Below are 20,593 nucleotides of genomic sequence, written 5' to 3' on the forward strand. Positions count from 1 at the left end.
CTTGTGGTGAACACAGCATAATGTATAGACTTGTCAAGTCACTATGTTGTACACCTGAAGTAATATAACATTGCATCGACTATACTCAAATAAAAAATGTAAACATGAAGTTAAATGTTTTTTTTAAAAAAAGAGGTAAAGCCCCAAAGAGTATCTATTGTACGCTACCCTTCATGTTAGAAAAAAGGATACGGAAGAAAATATACAGGTATCCATTTATTTGTGTGAAAGAAATAGTCTTTAAAAAAAAGAGTCAATTTTGCTATAACACAATATATTCATACCTAAAAATCTCCACATTATGCAAAATTCCACAAGAAAAACCAGAAGGTTTATGGGGGAACATGGGGTACAACACTCAGTAAACCTCAGACACACACACACACACAGAGATAGGAACCTAATTTTTAAAAAAGCAGCAACACAATTTTACAACATTAAGTAGTTAAGAAGTGTACTGCAATAAACATGTCACTTAACCTAGAAAAAGCCTTGAAGTTTGCTTGTGGAATGGCGAGCAGGACGGCTGGTGCGAAGGGGTAGAAGAAGGCTGTAGTCCCAGGTATGGATGGGCGTGGCTTCTAAGACACTGGTGAACCAGGGGGACTCAGAGATGTCTATAGTATGTGCATTTTACGTATTCTTACCCAGCTCAGGTCAGCTGGGTATACTTTCTGGGTTCACCTAGAATTTCTCATGCATGAAACTGTCCATAAACAAACACGAAATACACATGAAACTCCAACTGTTTTCTAAGATATATCAATCATGGTGGCACAAACCTGTTTTTTCAAAACAAGCATTACTGCAAAACCATACAAGAAAGACAAATTGGAAAGTAATGAGATTGATTTACCAACAGGCGGTAAGTGGGAACAGACTAGCAAGAATGGGGAATGGGAAGGAGGTAGTAGAGTCAAGGGAGTGACACTTCTCTGAGTATATTTTTGGGGTAGGTCTAACTCTTAGAACCCAGGTAATGTTTTACATACTAGCCCCCCCCAATAAATAAATAAATAATATGAATCAGAATGTGAGGAGAACCCCAAATGGAAAGCAAACAGCAACAAATAAACCCAACTATATCTCAAATGAATATCATAATCACACAGAAGAAGGTGGGAAAGGAAATAGGCAAACCTAAGGAACTCCGGAAAGAAGTGCTTTCGTTTTGTTTCATTTTAACCAACAATATTTACTGATGGATTGATGAATATAATTTTAAATAGAATAAGAAGGCACAACCATGAATTCAAACCATATTCAAATACCAAAAGAGGGAAAAGCCATAAACTTAGGAACTTAAAATATTCAAGTCAAAGAGCCTCTGAGGTACTGAATAGATAAGTACCAGACAATTCTTCCCTTTTGTACGATTCCTGTATTACATCACTTGATCACAAAGCCAGAATGATACTTCTGTAGAATTTCTCATTCATTTATACCTCAGCCATCCCACCTGACTGCTCCTCTGTTCCTCATTCCTCTCCCTTTCCTTTGCAGTGATATTCTTCAGCCATTCCCTTCGTAAGGAATTGTGTGCACATCTTCCTTCCAAAGCAAGGAAGCAAGCAAGCAAGTGATGAGTCAGGGGAAGTGAGCCATGGGCAGATAAATGAATGAACAGATTTGGACATGAGGATGGCGACTGCGTGATTCAATGAGGTCTTTAAGCTGACTTGGGCAAATAAGCTGCTCTGGCTTGCAGAAAGGTCTATAATGCCACATCATATTGTGCTACCAATGCCAGATCCCATGTTTCCAAGAAGTTAACAGTAATCTACACAAGGAGATACGTAGTCAATGTAACCAGGCAGCTCAAGGGACAATACAGTCAATGCTTTGGACCTCGTAGCGTAATCATTTGGCAACTGCAAAAACCTTCAGGGTCCTGAGGACAATATTTAAATCTCTTGGACAGATAAATTAGGCATAAACCATGCGGCAGAGATGGGAATACAGGAGGCGTTTAGGGTGCCCTAGCTCCTTGTTCAGAAACCCATGAGAAGGCCCCCCAAGCATACTGTCAGAGAAGCCACTCTGGTGGTTGACCGTGCCTCAAGCTGAGTAAACCTGCAGGCGTGTGGCTATTTTCTGAAGAGGAAGAGTAGCCATATGGGTACTCTGTGTGTGGAGAATCAGATGCCAGACGTTGAGGGACCTGGGAAAACCACCGAGAAGTGTGGCTTGACACCTTTCACCTTTTAAGATGAACATCTCCATCCAGCAGTCCTTTGGTGACAGAGCAGACTGCAGGAGACCAAGAGATGGTCATATTCTCTGACAGAAATTCTGGGTATATAACATCCCAGAGGCTTATTTATGAGCAAAAGTAGATAAAAACTACCAGACCATAGAACAACCTTGCCAAGTTAGATATGTATTTAACAGGCACAGCTTGGGGTGCCAGGTAAAAAAAAAAAAAAGAGGAAACTCAGGCATAATAAAAAGCAGGAAGACTGAAAGATCAAGTGAGTGGTATGCCGGGTGACAGAGAAGCAAAGGACATATGGGAGAGTTCGCAGGAGGATGCTGAAACCGAGCTGAGGGAAGGCAGCATGGCTGCAGTCTACACCCAGGGAGAGCTAGCTTGGCCGGTTGGCGAGAGTCGTTCCCTCCATCCCTCCCTTTCTCAGACAGGATGGACAGACAGCATTCAGCAGCATAACTGGGGGAGATGGTCTCTGCAAATGGGGAACAGCGGAATGGATACTGAAGAGAAATAGGCTGGATGTGCCATTCTGTCACGTCCTGTTTGCCCCAGAGGCAGCTTTGTGTTAGCGGAGCACACGTGGGGCTGTCCTGCAACAGTGGCGTCTCGGCCGAGAGGGGCTGATGGGGTGGAGGTGGGGCTGGGAGGAGGACTCTAAAGTGTCCCAGTTTGTAAATACTAGAGAGCGAGGAACTTCTTAGTCAAGAAACTGGATGCTAACTTTCTGTTCTATGCCCACTTTCTCCAAAACCCGAACTAACTTTGCAAACAATACGGCACCATCCCCATCCTGATCAGCCTCCTGGATGGCCCTGTGATGCTGCTCAGTTGCTGCTCTGGGAAATTCGCTCCAGCCTTCATGCACAGCCTCTGGACAGCTCATTGTGGGAGATCCTGTCATCTTTATCCAAATCATATAGCCGAAAAGCAAAGTATAGTTCGTTGCTTCAGAGTTGAGTGGTTCTGGTCCACTCTCATCTTTGCTCTTAGCACTATATTAAGTGGATTGGAAATGAGCCAGTTTTTATGAATCAGCGGAAGTTTACCTGGTCTCTTCCCTCTGGAAAGAAGGCACTCATGAGCCATCTCCCCGTGGGCTGATGACAAGTTCTGGCATCAACGGGAAATCTTCCCAGCTGAGGGCCCCTTTCTCGCCTTTGTCCGGGCCGGTGAACTGGCTGTAGAGGCGGGTGATCTGACTGTGGGAAAGGCTGCTCTCCTTGATCTCCTCGAGTTCTTTATTCCACAGTAACCTGGAGGCCTGAGGCTCCAACCCCAAACTCCCCTAGGAGCAGCTGTACCTGAAGCAACAAGTGTAAAGCTAAAGACAAAAGGATCTGTAGACAAATATTGTACTCTCGCTGGAAAACTTATTCTTCACAAGAGAATGAACTAAAAATTCCAAAACTACTTTATGTGCAGGATAGGACTGAGCAAATATGTTGTACATAATGACAATGAGTTTGTTACCGCTAGAGAGAGGAGTTACAAATGAGGAATGGGGAAAGTCTAGAACGAATCCTTTGGTATTGGATTACATCTAAAATATCAGTATAAATTCATACATGTTTTCTCAAACACACAGATATACACATGTATCTGCAGATGGATAGGCATAAAATAAACATGTGTCTATGTGCATGTATGAGTATCCGAACATATTTCTTAGCTCTGTCATCTGAGAGGGCCTTAGAAACAATGATACTTTGGTAACCCTGAATACATCTACTGCCCACATCTTCTTTCTTTCTTTCTTTTTTAAGATTTTATGTATTTATTTGACAGAGAGCGAGAGAGCACAAACAGGAAGAATGGCAGGCAGAAGGAGAGGGAGAAGCAGACTCCCTGCTGAGCAGGGAACCTGATGCAGAGTTCAATCCTGGGACCCTGGGATCACGACCTGAGCCAAGGGCAGGCACTTAACTGACTGAGCCACCCAGGCGCCCTGCTTACATCTTTCTAAATGCCATTCCCTAAAAAGATAAACCAGGGATCCTTGGAGAAATTTATTCAAGGACTGGGCCAGGGGAAATGTAAGATAGGCCTAGAATATCTTAAGATGCTCAAAAGCAAGAAAGTGCTCAAAAAATAATAGGAAGCATGTCGAAAGGGCACAGAAGCCAACCTGAATGAGCTCTCAATAGCTAAATCTGGGACACTTTGAGCAATAAAATAAAGATAGTAATGGATTATAACTCAGAAAATAAAGATCTGAGTCTATACTGCTATAAGGAAATTGGGATAAATAAATACATGTATGGGGGGGTAGTTCTTCCTTACAGAAAAATTCTAATGAATAAGTGTAGAAGTATTGATACAAATTTTAAAAATCACCATTAGCCAAATATGATAGTAATAATTTTTATGGGCAATAATCATTGATGAATGCTAAAATTAGTTGGGTGAAATTATGTTGAGAAATAGGATGTGTGCATCGTCTCAGAGTTTCTCCCCACAAGATACTTGTTGATTACAAACAGAAAATAGTAATTTTAGCTGCAGAAGCTGACAGCCACCATCTTAGCCAAGTGATCAAAATTAACATCAGCAGCAATAGGGCACAGCTGTATATGAACCTCCTGAAACAATGCAATGAGATGACACTTTCGTGGGATTCTTGACAAAAATATTTGACCTCAATCTAACCATTAGAAAAATGTCAGACATTCTTAATTAAGGAACATTCTAGAAAATAATCAGCCAGCACTCTCCAAAAGTGTCAAGGTCATTAAAGCAATGATTGAGGAATTACCACAAACTGAAGGACACTAAGGAGATTTGACAACTAAGTGCAATGTGGGATCCTGGATTGGATCCTGGACCAGAAGAAGAACATTAGTGGGAAAACTGGTAAATGCCAAATAAAGCTAATAAATTGGTAAATAATATTTATCAATGTTAATTTTCTGCTTTCAATAAATATACTGCGGTTATATAAAATGTTGACATTAGGAAAAGCTGGACAGAGTATATGGGAATCTTCTCTATACTTTTGCAACTTCTGTGTAAATATTCAGTTATTTCAAAATACAAAGTTAAAACACACACACACACACACACACACAGCCATAAATATTCCACAGTTCCTGAGTTGGGACTTGTACTCCAGTGCCTATGATAGATATATGGCTTCTGGAGAAAGTAAGTTCAACCAGGACAAGCTTAGTTCATAATTTCTTTTCTTTAAATAGCAAAATTCAGAAGACCACAGAGAATCTAATCTAAGATAATCAGAAATTGCTATGGTATGTGACACTTTAACCCCTAGGACCCCCTCATGGCACAGATTCCCATCTGAGGGTGAGCTGCTACGACGGACTGCACAGGGGGTGCAGCTCACCCTCGCCCTCTGCTGAATGGGCTGTCCAGCTCATCTGTTCTCATCAGTAAGTTACGTTGGTATGGGCCGCAAATACTCAAGACATTTACCTGCTCTTCCCCTGTGCAAGTCTAAGGCAGGCATTCCTGTTGGATCACAGCCAACCTTTCCCACACGGTCCAGAGAGCCACTACTGATCAGAGTCAGCACTTGAGCTGAAACATCTCCTGTTGCTGCTTTCAGCTTGCAGTCAGGTCCATGGGGACCCTTGGAGTCTAAGTCCCTGCTTAGATTCTGAGGTTTAGATGGAAAGGCACGGAAATCATCCTTCCTCAAATGTGGTAAGATGCGCCAGCCATTTCACCAAGCGTCCCTCTCCAGCTTTTGTCAGTGGTCTGGGGCCAGAATATCTAACAGTGTCTGTGGCAGTGGATGGCGAAGCTTGACATGAGATGCAGCGCTGTGGCAAAGGTTGATCAGGTTCCCGAGGAACACCGAAGCCTAAATCCTGACCTTCAGGACTGACAGTTAATTCATTCCACCATATGGTGTTAACAGTTATCCTCTGTGTCAGGCTTCATAAAATTAGCCTGGGAAGAATATCAGGTATTCTTTGTCATTTCATAGCCTGATAGTAGTTTTCTAACTTATCACACTATGCATCCAGGGATTTTAAAGTAAAAGTCTGTCAAATCATACTTTTCTTCTTACCGAGGAGGTGCATCTGAAAGACGGGACACTCCGACGGCCTTCCTGGGAAGTAAGTGAAGGCAATCACTCAAACGAAGACCCAGACCGCCTTGGTCTTAGTCTAGAGCTATAAACAATGACCACGTTCACGCTTCCATTTTCTATCAAGAAAAAAATGGGTCTTATGGGAAAGCAGCTTCTGAGAACAACGAAACTGTCTTACAGAAGAATGACAAGACTAGCGGTGGAGTTCTGAGCCAAGAGAGGGCTTAAAGACTAGAGTTGGCAGGAGGGGCATTTCAGCTGTATTTGACCTGCCCTGGGATAAAGACCTTCTCACTGCCTCACTCTCTCTCCCATCCCCGGTTCTGTCTCCTCTCATCCAGCCTCTCCCCTCCTTCTTTCTCCATGAGTCCTCACTGGAGATTTCTGATAATTCTATTGGTTTACAAAACCGAGACTGAGAAATGCTGACCGAGCCTTTCCTTTGTTGTAAAAGAATTACACAGACCACAGTGTCCCAGACAGGTGGTGTTTTGGTTTTCTAAAATATCTTCATAGTTTTGCAAGCTCTCTCAGAAATATTCTGTTGCTTTATGGCCCATCTCAAAATGGTTCTATCCATCCAATTAAGTCTCTCTTGCTTCAGTCTGAGTGCTTTCCTTTATCTCATCCAGTTTGCTCCTTTAAATCAATTACCAAAAATTCTAACATAGGTATGAGAATCTTTGACATAAAAATTCTCCCCTAATCCTGAAACCTTCAATTCCTTCATTCTGCCTAAAGAAGTGAGTTCAAATCCTTAGCCCAACTCTCCAGCCTCTATATGATCTGGTCCTAACATACCTTTCCAGATGGACTGCCCACAAATCCGTTGCACAGACCTAGACCTCAGCCTAACCAAACTACATGTGCTTCTTGAGAAAATATCCTGCACTCTCAAAACAATATCTCCACTTGGAATGCCCCCTCTCCCACTGTGGCCTCTTATTTATTCATTTTGAAGAAAATTAACTGACACAAAAATGAGAGACATAATTTCTGCCATATAGAGTACATGGGATAGTAGAGAAAATTGTATGTTATTAAGTATAAGGTTTTAGCACCTAACTGGTATGTGGTGTTAGAATAGGACTGGATGTTAGGATTAAACTTCATGGTAAAGGGAGCATCTGAAAAGGTCTTGAAGGATGGGGTAGAATTTCCATGTGTAAACTGGGAGAGAGCAAGCTTACACAGGCAGGAAAAAATGAAGTGCATATACCTAAATTCAAACATTTTGGTTTGGCTGCAGTGCTCCAGTAGACCGGATCTTGAAGGACCTTGAATGTTAGACTAAAACGTCTGAATCTGTTACACAGACACGGGAAATTAGAAGAGTTCTGAGCACAGAAATAACATGGTCAGAAAGACCAGTGCTTTATGAAGATACCACGCCATGTGTGTATAGGGTTAACTTCCTCAATTTCTAGAGGTTTCTTCTTGGTATAGTAGGGTTGGAAGAGCCTGACATTAGTTTCAAATGTAAGACTACAGGAGTGGTGAGGCCTGCCACATGCTCCATTTAACTCAGCTGTCAGCTCTCACAGACTGGCTCTTAAGTAACTTGTGACTTTACTCGTAGCTGCTGTTCTGATATGGGACTATCCTTGGGACAAGTCAGCACAGCACCTACGACATGCAACTATACAGCTACTGACCCTGGCAGATACTTCTCCCCCTCTATACCCATTTTCGAGAATCACCAGAAGCAGTTTGCTTTTGAGACGCCATCAGTTCTCCTGTTCCCCGCCATAAGATGCAGGCATCATTATGACCTTGACATCCCCCGGACCATCACACCGGTTCCTGTTTTCCTCGGGAAGTGAGGAAGCATAGGTAGCAAGTACTTTAGATGCCTTAGACACAAGCAAGCCAGGGGTGAACGCCTGGTACCACACACTTCAGCAGTCAGGGTCCAGCCAGGAACACAGACTGATCCACAGCAGTTATTTTAACAGACAGAACTCAGTACCGGGAAGGTACTGCAAAACGGACATAGCAAACGGGAAACAGAGGCAACAGAGACAGTCAGTGCAGAAAGGAGCTGACACACCTAGGACAGAACCGAACAGGGAGCAGCTGGTGAGAGAGAAATGTTACTTTCAGAGTCCCGGCAGAGTGCGGAAGAATAGATGTGCAGCTGACAGACGACAGCCAAACAGGCAGCACAATAGCTAATGACAGCCTTAGCCCACAAGCCCCGTTAATATCAAATACTGTGAGAAATAAAGAAAACTCCTTACTGCAGAGTTTAGTTTTGGAATTCTTTCTTTTGAAAACATGGGCCTGGCTGTGGAACAGTGAATAAAATTACTGCTTTGTACACATCATTCCAGAATATGCTCAGGTTCACGTTTTCTTGCACACCTGAGACATTCCGCTGCTCTAAGTACAAGCAGACAATGGACTAGCACTCACAATAAGACAGAATGAATTACTGACACACACAACAACTTGGATGGATCTCAGAGGCATTATGCTAAGTGAAAGAAGCCAGTATCAAAAGGTATGATTCCATTTATATGACACTTTCAAAAAGACAAAACCGTAGTGATGGACAACAGGTTCTTGGTTGCCAGGGGCTAAGGGCGGGGGGGCGGGTATGACTCTAAAGGGATAACACAGGGGACCTTTTTGAGGTAATGGAAATGTTCTGAATCCTAATAGTGGCAGGGTTACATGAGTCTAGGCGTGTGATAACACTCATAGAGCTATACTAAAAAAGGAGTCAATTAAAAAGGGGGGGGGAAATGTAAAAAATAAAGGTGGAACATGCATGGCTTGTGCATAGGAAGGTTTTATCTTTTCTTATTTTTTGAAAACTTTGCTGTGGTAAGGTTAAGTAGGACCCTACTGAGCTCTTGCCACAACTGGCGTGAGTTACAAGGGAAAAGTGTCCCTTGGAGTGAGGCCAAAGGTACATGTCTTCAATTACTGCACACCTTGGAGCCTCCAGCTGAGGGCAAGGCAGGTGGGCAAGGGAGGAACTCTCCCCGCACCGATGGGCCATTGTGGGACTCACGCTGCCTGCTCCTGTGATTTGGGGGAGGGTATTTGTGCCATCTGCAGCAGTTCAAAGCTTCCTTCTTCCCTCCACTTCAAAGCCTGGCCTGCCTTTTTCCCACTCATGTCTTTTATTTGGTGCTAGCGACCTTTGAGGACTGATACTGAATGGCCCTTGGCAGTGACCCCACTAATTGGCAAAGCTGGCCACAGGGGATGAATAAGACACTCACTGGCATCAACATCACACTGATCATGGTCCAGTGGGCCTTGTTTTGTGTTCTCCTTGACAGTCCAGAGCAATTCCTGTGAATAAATGACTGAGCAGCAGCAGGAAGTGGTCTCCCTCCTGGTCTCCCTGGAGCCCTCTTTTCCATTCACATGGGGACTGCTGTCCACACAGGCTTCAAAGTAGAATTCTGTTCTGCTCAGCACATTTAAATCACTTCATTAATAGAACACCATTAAACAAAGTGTTCCTGAACTTTAAAATACATAAAATCATTTTGCATTCCATCACCCAAAGAATTTTCCTTTGGTTCCAGCTGAGATCAAACGGAGAGAGAGATTCTTGGCGGCTACATGCTGTCTTTCACAAAGACTCTCTCACAGTGGAAACTGCGCCATTGCCACTGCATTCAAGTTCTGCTCACTAGGGGCCAATCTCATACCCAAGACATTATCAGACCATCAAGAGGGTGGGATTCACTTTTGAGTGAATGAGCACATATTCTTTTGTGTTTGGCTTCTTTCACTCCACATACTTTTTTGAGGTCAATGTTGCATGTATCAATACCGTGTTCTTTTTTATGACTGGGTAATACTGCGTTATATGAATATGGTAGTCCCCAATTTGTTTATCCATTCTCTAGTTGTGAGGACTTGGGGGGGGGTCTTTTACAAGTTAAGTTGCTATGAATATTTTTGTGCAAGGCTTTTTGTGGACATACTCATTCTTCTTACCTCCATATACCTGAGAGGGAATTAGAGGGCAAACATCTGCTTAGGTTTGTTAGATAATGCCAGTCTCTGAAGTCGCTAGACCATTTTACATGCACCCCATCAATTTATGAGAGTTCTAGTTGCTCTTCCTCTGCACCAGCACTTGTTATTATTGACCTTTTTAAGTTTAGCCCCTCCAGTACACAGCAGTATGTGACTGGGGTTTTCATTTGAATTCTCCCAATGAGAAATGATGTTGAGGGATTTTGCATATGCTTATTGGCCTTTTGTATATTTCCTTTAGCCAAGTGCTTCTCAGGAGAATTGAGGAAGTGGTGGTGGCAATATCTGGCAGGGAAGAGAAATAAAGGTATGATTTGGAAAAACAGACTTATCAATGATAAGGCCACTTTTCCCAGTTCTGAATATTTCTGCATTTTGGTGTTTTAAATAGACAGTAATATATAAAGTGGTTAAAAGAAGAACTCAGTTGGCACTTGTTCCTGAATATCTCCCTCCCGCCCTATAACCACTATCCACAATTCTGCCTCAGAGATGTGTTCCTTTGGGCTTCTCACTAGGAGTTCTCAGCACATTAACGTGAATGCATCTGTGGGCTTCTGTCAAGCCTCACAGCTGGCTGGGGGTGCAGTGGGAAGGGTTTGGGCACGAGGGGGTGCTGCGTTCAGGCCCTCTGGGGAAAGCATGAAGGCCCTGGCTTTCCTGGGGGAGTGGTAGAAAAGGCAACACCAGGAAAGGGAAGAAAGGCTTAGGAGAGAGAGACACAGGAAGACCCTAAACTTTTACTTACTTCATTCTGTTTTCCCACAGCTATTCACTTTGGTACATGTTGGAGTTGAGGAGAGAGAAAAGGGAGAAGCACAGAATGAGTCAGAAACGATGTTATTAAGCATGTTTGGAAGAGCACAATGCCAGCCAATAGGAGGCTCTGGGACAGTGTCATGGAAAGAAAGTGCTATGTAACTGCAGCAGGAAGAGTGCTGAGTGAAGAAGGTATCACCAGCTTCCTTTAAGCCTTCCAGAAAGATCGAGGCACTTTCTGTTTATGTGCAACACATTCACACACTCCAGTAAGAAAAATCTGAGGCAGACAAGGTCCCCTCCGTCTCCTAGATAGGCTGTAACCTTGTGCAGAATTGCAGGGACCTGGTCTAAGGACAAATGGGCCCCAGGGTGAAATGAAAGTAAGGTCCCAGATCCCCTGACTAGGAACCCATGTGGCTTGTAATGGGCATCTTCGCTCTAAGGTTTTATTCCTATATTCAAGCATACCACAGCATCCATTCTCTAGTGAATATTTCTCATGTTTAAGACAGCATGATAGTAATGAATCAGCTCTGAAAGTCAGCTGCTATAAATGCCATGTGTTATCAGATCACACACTAAAGCCAAATTTTCAAAACATTTTCTGCTGAAATACCCACAACATTTTAACAGATGTCTTTTGGAGAGTCTAGAGGCAAAATAAGCTCCCATCAGCATATAAAATAAAACCCCAAAGAAAGTAAAATGCGGAGGGATTATATTTTTCTTTTGGCAGTAAGAGAAAGGTTGGGGAAAATCTTGAGATGTTTGGAGAAATGCTTGTTCACAGCCACAAAACTGAAGAAATGAATAGTGTCTATTATTCTTGTTCTGAGCATTGACCCTAAGTATGTAGCTCTAACTTTCATTGAAGCAGTTTCATGGGCAGGTAGGGAAAGGATCTGAGAGTGTAAATTATGGGCCAGCAGGGACAGAAATGGGGTGAAAGCATCAAAGAGGCATATTTTGTCAGTGACAGGATGGGCAAGACCAGTAGTGGCTGATTCTAAAATGTTCTCATCTCGGAGTCTAAGGCCTCTTAAAATCAGGGGTAAGAGGGCCAGAATGGGAGCCTGGAAAAATAAAGAGACACTTTTATGTGTGTGTTTTTGTCCAACATTATGAAAAAATCTGAAAGTACAGAAAAGTCAAAAGAAGGGGGGCAGGGAGAGGGTGGTTGGTGATGGACACTGGGGAGGGTATGTGCTATGGTGAGTGTTGTGAAATGTGTAAGCCTCACGACTCACAGACCTGTACCCCTGAAGCAAATAATATATTATATGCTAATAAAAAAATTAAAAAAAAAAACAAAAGTCAAAAGAACTGTATAGTGATGAGAGAGAGATCATTTTTCATGTGACACTTTGGTTCCCCGAGTGCTATCTTTGACCTTCAAGAAATGTTCTTGAATGAATCAATGAGTGGTCTAAGAGGCTTCCCACATATTCCAGGGAAGCCAAGGTTGTTCACTGCTACTCCTGCATGGGGTGGTAATTCCAAAAACAGGACACCCTATGGCTCTGCTTCTGTTCTGCCTACCGTTTTGGATGCTCCTTGCTCATGCTGTCTTGTCTCCTCCTTACCTTGTTATCTTTGACTTTGTGTTGGATGTGGTAATGCAAAATTGTATGTAGAGGTAATCTGATATTATTTCTTTTGAGAGGATTTTTGTTTGCTTGGGCCAGGCACATGGGGGTGCTAGCTAGCAGTGCAACAGATTTTACTTAAGCATTACCAAGGCAGTAGGAATACAGTTATGAACAAAAAATGGTTTCTGCCCTTGTAGGTCTTACTAAGAATAAGCAGAAGGATTCATTTAAATAGAGTCCTTAAAGGATAATTTAATTCATACAAGTCTGGCCAGCATGCAGCTTTTCCTCACCTTATCCGTGCACAAGGGTTAAGGACCGGCATGCTGGGCTGGACAGAGATGCCCAGAGGCAACAGTGCTCTTTCAGTTTCATTTTATTTCTTAGGTAGTTTTAGAAAAAAAAATCCTATGACCTGATTATATCACCATATAAAAGTCGAATCAGAAATAATCAGAACCAAAGAACAAAGTCCTTCCACACACAAGCTCCAGAGCACCTACTTTCAGGCCTAACAAGCTGGAGGCTTGAGCTCCTATCAAAACAGCAGAGAGGCGGATCAGTTGAGAAGGAATCTTCAGTGGAGTGTAACCTGCAGAGACCCTGACCTAACGATGGTTGACCAAAACAGAAAAGTCTCTCTCTGGACTTGGAGTCCTTAGTCATTTCCAAATGTTACCTCATACTTATTTAATGGCATGCTGGGGGCAGGGCGGGTTCTCAAACTGATGAAAACTAAAAACCACTCCTCATCCGTCACTCCTGGAAAAAACACTCAGTAGGAGAGCTGACTTAGAAGGTTAAAGACAAACTACCAGAATTAATATATTAATATCATTAATATGTTTTATTCCCTGCAGTTTTCTGCTGTGTAATTCTTTAAATTCTTTCATGAGACACCAGAGCCTTTGGTTTCTTGGAAACGGGTTCCTTCGCCATACAGGCTTTGTTTTCAGGCTCCCTTTCTCCTGCTTCCATGATTTTGCTCTCTACTTGGCATACCCTGGGGTCTTACTTGAGACCTACACATCACTATCTATGATGGAGGCTAGGAGAGAAGCGGGGTAACGTCTGAACTCAGGCCACATACAGCACATCTGTCAAAATGATCATTTTCAGTGAGGGAGCCACAGACCCTATGAAATCCTTTGTCTTAAGTAACATCCAGATCAAAGTTAACTGGGCCTGAGGAGATGGCATTTGCTTTGCTTAAAAATTAATGAGCAACCCTGTCACTTAAAATTTAGAAACTCAGAAGAGAATCAGACCTGGAGTGCTCCACCTCCAAAACAGAGGTCTGCCATAGGCTTAAGAAAAATCAGAACTGGAATACTGAGCCTCTGATGGAACCAAACGCGGCTGTGGTTTCCTCTATTTTTTTCACCTACTTGCACTAAAATTATCAGTGCCCTTGGATTCTATGGTGTCTGCTTCCTCCTGAGATCTTGACCACAAACCTTACTCTTTTGGAGTTTCTCATCACTATTAAAACACACAAGGCTCATATCATTCAAGGGTACCAATAATTTTTTGAGTTCCTACAAGGAGGAGCCACTTTGCTGGCATCATGGAAGACTGAAAAGAAAATCAAATGTGGCTTCTAACCCCTAAGAATTTATAACCTAATAGAAGAAAAAGACACATCCAGGAAGAATTCAGGTTACGTTAAAGCAATGCTATAGGGAAAGTGCTGTAATAGAGGCCTAACTGAATCTAAAGCTGACATGGTTTAGAGTTTAAGAGAGTTTCAATGTCCTACTCAGTAGATCCTGAAAAGGGGATTCTAGTTACCTGATTATTCTCCAAACACGACTGGCTACATGATTTGTGGGGCCCAGTAAGATGAAGACGCAGGGCCCCTTACTCAAAAAAGCATGGTGTCCTTCTGAGTGCGGGACCCTGTCACATGCCCTTAAACCTGACCCTGTCTTCAAATACAGTCTGTGAATATGGGGAAGAGGCAGATTTTAAGCAGCCTGGATGAAGAAAGTGCACACAGGGAATTTTCTTCCAAGTAGTTCACCGGAAAATAAACTCACTCTGAGGAAAGAAAAGAATTGTCTTTTCCAAATTAACAAATGGGACTGGGCTCTAAAAGAAAGTTACCATTTGCAAAGTCGATGTCACAGATACTGCACAGCTACACGGTAAGGTTATGTAATAATGATAGTAGCAGTAGCACGGGTAGCAGCTGACAGACGTACAGACCTTATTAAGTGCCACCATTTTTCACAGTCAATTCTGTCAACTTACTGCTCATTTAATCCTCAAAACAGCCCTGGAGGGCAGATAGATGCTATTATTTCCCTATCTTACAGATGAGGAAACCGACCTTAGAAAGGCTGAATCATTAATTGTCCCTGGTCACACAGTGAATAAATGGTAGAACCAGGATTTGAAGTCAGACAGTATAGCTCCAAAGTCTGTGCTCTTAATCTGTCCTTGAAATCAGGACATATATGGAGGGAAGGGAGGGAGGGAGTCATCCTGGTATACTCATTCATTACTATCTCAGATTTGACTTAACCAGGGTATACTGTGTGTTGTGTGCATGTTTTTAATTTTTGCTTTTTTTGCATTTCATGTTCATAGTTTAACAGCACCCGTTCGCCCTCCCCCACTGAGTGTTGCCACATGACCCCATGGAGTAGAAAGGTACTGGTTCTGAGAACATTACATCATAGCCCTATCCCATTCTCTCCAGACTTTCTTCTCTCTTTTAACTATGGCAAACTGTTCTTTCTAACTAACAGGTATTCTTTTAAGTCCACTTCAAGAGTGATATTTTCCTAACTTAAATTAAATAAAATGTGATTTAGACAGCCCTGTCATTGACTTTCTTTCTCACTTACCTTCCCCCTCTAAATTACAACGAAGGCTCTGTTCAAGACAAGCATCACCTAATGCCACTCCTGGACCTTAGACTTCGAAGGAGAGAAATTTCCAGTTTGCCCTGTATTTATCAGAACTGTAAAGATTCAGCTTCTCAAATCAAAAAAGAGAACAGGACAAAAGGATTCTCTGGCAGCCAGTTGTCCCTGTCACCATTAAATAAAACACGCTTTTGGCTGCTGGTCAGAGCCTATAGTCAGGTCACTATTCTGTCTTTGTTCCCCAGTCCATTGTTATTCAAGGAAGGAATCGCCTACAAAATGTGGCCTCTGGTGGTGGGGGTTTCTCTCCAGCTCTAGCTCTTTCTCCCTCTTTTTCTGTCTCTCTTTTCGAATGCACCAAACTTTTTTTTTTCTTTTTGGAAGTTACCTAGGAAACAAAGTCTTTTGTGCTCCAACTTTATTTGAGCTATTCGCTTCGCTGGGAATCTGCACAAAAGCTGAAGAGAAAAGAAGGTTGCTATGTTTTACTAAAATGTTCATGCCGAACACATTTTTCTCAAGGTGGGGGGAGTCATATCCTGTTGGGTATGTTGGGGGGCTTTGCAGATACCTCTGACAAGGTAAGCAAATGCTGGGGGGTTAACTTAAACAAATGGCTCTAGAATCTTCTCTTTATGAGGACCTGAGAACAGTTTGACAATATGTGAATCCCGAGTCAGCAGGAGGACATGATGCTTCCAAATGTGAGGATGAGAAATTTTTTTTCATGATTTTAGGACAGAATATTATCAAAACTTAATTGGAATAAGAAGGGAAAATATTTATTTTATACAAACAGTCACTTTCCTCCAAATTATGGAAAGAAAGAAAACTAGGGTCAGTGGTGAAAACTGGGTCTTTTAATAATCTGGTTTAGAAGCCCAACCCCGAAATCAAAATCGGAGTGGAGCCTTTTTAATAACCTGGGTTAGGAGCCCAGCCCTGAAATAAAAAGTAGACAATACTAATATCTATCAAGGGCTGGGATGGAGAAGTTTCAAATGTCATACCAAAGTCAAGGCCTCTAACTCCACAGCTAGAAGAAAAGCTTCCCACTGCAAAAACTGAAAGAAACTAAGATCCTTTACTCTTCCGAATTTGAAAAAGAAAGCCTCTTGGATCTTTTCCCCCATTAACTGCTTTTGTGTTTTCCACTATAGTAAGCGGGGGAGATGGGCTGCTTTTCCGTGTGCACACAGTGTTGATGAAACTGCATTTTTGAAATGTTATTCACAAATGCCACAGTTCTACAGTAAAATTAACTCCTTGTGATTTCATCCAGGCTCTCAGAGTAGATAGGCTTGTCCTTCGGGTGATATGCTCTGGAATGTTTCCTGACTCTAGGTTTTCTGGCACATTTTCTGAACCTTTCATAGGCATCTAAATCATCTGCTCCCTTTGATTCCAGTCATGTAGGGCTCTCAAGCCTTTCATTAGGAATATACAGGGAGATAGATATCCAGAATCTACCTGTCCCTGGGTTAGAAACTAAGATTTTCCTTCACTTTCAAGCAGGGGGAACCTATGGCTACCCTGTCTCTCCTCTTAATTCCATTTAACCTGAAAAGCATGCTCCTTAAGTCCATTTTTTCTTTTGTGTCGCTTGACTATTGAAATTGTAACTTTCAATTAGTGGTGCTCACTAACTATTTCTAGGAATTCTTCCTTTGACCTAAAAGCTTATTTCTGACCTCACTGTTCTGAACTCAACTGTGAAATTCCTTGATATGTTGCTTACATATAAACCATGCTGGCTAAGTCTGAATGTACTTCATTTGCAGTCCCATCCCCCGGAGGATGAAGATACAGATGTCATGTTAGGGCAGAGGCCAAAAAACCCAGTACACAATATCCCCTCGACACTGGACAAGCAGACCAACTGGAGCAAAGCACTGCCTCTCCCAACACCAGAGGAAAAGATGAAACAAGACGCCCAAGTGATTTCTTCTTGCATTATTCCCATCAATGTCACTGGTACCGTTCTGTTCTTTTCTTACGGGCAGTCGGGTCACAATATTCTGTGTTTTAAATATGTTCAAAACCTGCGCTGCTGGGCGGGCCAGTTAAGAATACCGCTTTGTAAACAAGCAATACCTTTTTCATCAAAATACAACCCAGAAGATGTTCAATATGCTTTTGTCAGGTTTTGAACATCCATTTGCATATGTTCTGCTAGGCTGCTTGTTATGTAAATGATGGACAGTTTCTTTTTGAAAAAAGTCACCAAATAGCTCTTTGGTCATAGCCGACTGAAATAATGGAGAAAGCGGCAGTGATTAGTCACATGATAATGATGCATGGCACAGCAAAAAAGAAAACAGCAAACCCCAGGTCTCTCAAACTGCCAAGTAATGATCCTGTAGACCAACTATAAAATCTGTTTTCAGGCTTCTTTGGATGAAGGTAGGCTTGTTTCAAAGATCGTTTAGATTTCCGCATTGATTTTGGCAATTTCTGACCTAAAAATATGCAGATTCAAAGATGAAAGCTGAATTCGATTCTAATCTAGCCAGCCTGGCTTACATTCCTCTCTGCCTTCCTCTTCTTGTGTACTGAGGGTTTAAATGTTAGCCTAGGTTGAACGCAAGCCTGTCTAGACTTTTCTTGAAAAGTTTATCTGTAGTGACCGTAGATGCCAGGAAACGATCTACTAATCTTAGCTGCAAGTGAAATAATGTTGTGAAATATTCTCACTTTCAAAGATACACAGAAAATAATCTATCCATTGAGCTTTCTTTAAACAGCTCTGATAGTTATGTTTTAATTTATTTGTATATTGAAAATGTCACAATGGCCATGTTATTACTTTTATCCTGGTACCATGTGACTAAAGACGGCATGTCACTCGAGATGCATTTTGGACATGGCTATTATTAATCCCACTCAGATTTCTCTCACATACAGTGGGGAGCAAATGATGACCAGATATCTGGTATAGATATTATTTCCTTCCTGAATAACCGGAGTTCTGGTTGATCAGCTGGTTATGAGCTAGGAGAAGTTTTCCTGATGACCTACTCAACTTGCAGAAGAAATTATTCTAAGGATGCATACTTTATCTGATCTCCATAATCTAAATGGGCTGGGGTTGGTAGATGTCAAAATGTATCATTTTGGCATCCTCTTAAACTAACTTTCCCTTCTGGGAACATTTGATTATAAGCAGCACCTGCTTTCTTCACAGCACTGTAAGTAAATTTTGTTTTTAAATTTAGTTCTTTGATTATGGGTCTTGTGATTCAGGAAAAGGGAAGATCTTTCCTTCTGCTTTATTTCAGGAACTCTCAGACTAAAGCCCAGATTATATGTTGATTTCAAGAGCTTTAATGAGAAAGCTAATTTTGTCCATATAACATAAGTGTGTCTGTGTGCCATGTGTTCTGTAATTATTATGAGTAGAATGAAAGATCTTAATTTTTGGTTGGAGCTAATAAAGGAAAATCCCATTAGTATGAATTCTCTAATAATATTATAATTATTCATCATGTGATATCTCACAGATTTTTTTAATGTGAATTCTAGAAACTGTTGTCACTCTGATGATAAGCAGAACTCAAACTGCTTCATTTTATAGCTAAGTCAAGGTTTTAACACGCCAACCTATTCTGTGTATAACAATCAGGTTAGATAAGGCAACCAGATTCCAATGCACTTTTGGCATCCTGATTTTGAGGCAAAGCTCAATCTGAAAAATCCATGGCACATGCCTGTGCCAGACAGGGGTGTGAGTTCCTCACCTCCTTCCTCGCCATTCTAGTTTTGATAAGACTGCATGTAGTGTATCAATAATGTGATTATGGAGAGAGAAACAAGCAAGCATCATGGTTTGGCCCCTATATTTATAAAAGCAAACAGACACGCATTGTAAAGACTGGGAATTCCAGCTTCATTCATAGCTGATAGTGAAGGTAGATCCACTTAAGTAGAGAACTGAGAACTGCCTTGTATTTTTATTTTATATTGATAAGACACTGGTGCCATACCAAGAAGTGTCCGACTGAGTCAGCAGAACAAAGTAGAAAGAGTTACATGTTCATTTAAAAACAAATCTCTAGGCTATTTTCTCTTCACGGGGGAGAGAGAGAAGGAGAGAGAGAGAGAGAGTGTCTGTGTGTGTGTGTGTGTGAGAGAGAGAGAGAGAGAGAGAGTGAATGTTGTGTTGTGTTGTGGGTTGGGGTGTAATGGAGAGAGAAAAAAACCTCACAAAGATGTTTTTAATGAAGAACAGGTCAGGATATGTTAGCTGAACTAATTCAGGTTAATATCTTGGCTCTGGATCTACTATGCAAAGACAGCTTCAGAGAGCCCAGAAATAGACCGGTAGATAGTAGTAACTAAAGGCTGTAAGTCCTTCAGGAGCTGTTTCTGTGCGAGAGTGATTCTTTGATGTTATTTTTCTCTCCTCTTTCTTTTGATTTTCCTTCTTTGCTTGTTACTCTTGGCACTGCAAGCTGTCGTGCAGAGCTGCATTTAGAAGTAAAGCTTAATGTACTGCAGAGTAATTTAAATAGGAGCTGAATAAGGGCTCCCTTATATTTATTCACGGGCTTAATCCAAACTCTTCCTTTACTTCCAATCAATAAATATCACTGTGTTCCAAGCAAATGAAAATTTGTTTGCCATTTCTAAAGGCTAATGAGACCTATTTGTGGGTTGCAGGAGTTGGTTTTGACAGAGAGGCTAGTATACGCTGCTCCCTTGTTCATTCACAATCCGTACTACAGCGGAGACGAAAACTGAGGAGGAGGAAAACCATCTCGGGTATCCCCAGAAGAGTCCAACAAGAAATAGGTGTAGTATAAACTGTTAATGGTTAACATTCTGTTGGGTGTCAACTAGAAGGAGATGAAATGGAAGTTGGCCTTTTCATCAGCTTCCTTAAAGATAGTGTTGTAACTTGTAAAGGTTTTGAAATGGCATGTACTTGTTCTGTGTTCAGCAGGCCGGGTGGTATTACTTTTTGAATCTCTGTTTTTGACTGTGAAGATTTAACTTTAGGGATTTAGGTATACATGTTCAGGTCTTATGGCTGAAATGTAATATTTTGGAAATTTTTTAAAGTTTTATTAAGATGGAAGTAAGTAATTTTTAAAAGTTT

The 20,593-nt window shown here is 41.8% G+C and overlaps 1 protein-coding gene and 1 pseudogene across 2 annotated transcripts in view; one reads left to right on the top strand and one right to left on the bottom strand.

The window, feature by feature from the left end:
* NHS (NHS actin remodeling regulator) overlaps window positions 1-20,593 on the top strand; it is a 335,827-nt gene that overhangs the window by 303,629 nt on the left and 11,605 nt on the right. For both annotated transcript variants that reach the window (XM_059158464.1, XM_059158465.1), the window contains exons 4-6: window positions 15,215-15,277; window positions 17,277-17,469; window positions 20,155-20,286. In XM_059158464.1, the coding sequence (XP_059014447.1) occupies window positions 15,215-15,277; window positions 17,277-17,469; window positions 20,155-20,286 (388 nt within the window). The remainder of the gene's footprint in view (window positions 1-15,214; window positions 15,278-17,276; window positions 17,470-20,154; window positions 20,287-20,593) is intronic.
* LOC131821360 (calcineurin B homologous protein 1-like) lies at window positions 2,910-9,523 on the bottom strand (annotated as a pseudogene).

Source organism: Mustela lutreola, chromosome X (assembly GCF_030435805.1).
Source record: "Mustela lutreola isolate mMusLut2 chromosome X, mMusLut2.pri, whole genome shotgun sequence".
Classification (NCBI taxonomy): domain Eukaryota; kingdom Metazoa; phylum Chordata; class Mammalia; order Carnivora; family Mustelidae; genus Mustela; species Mustela lutreola.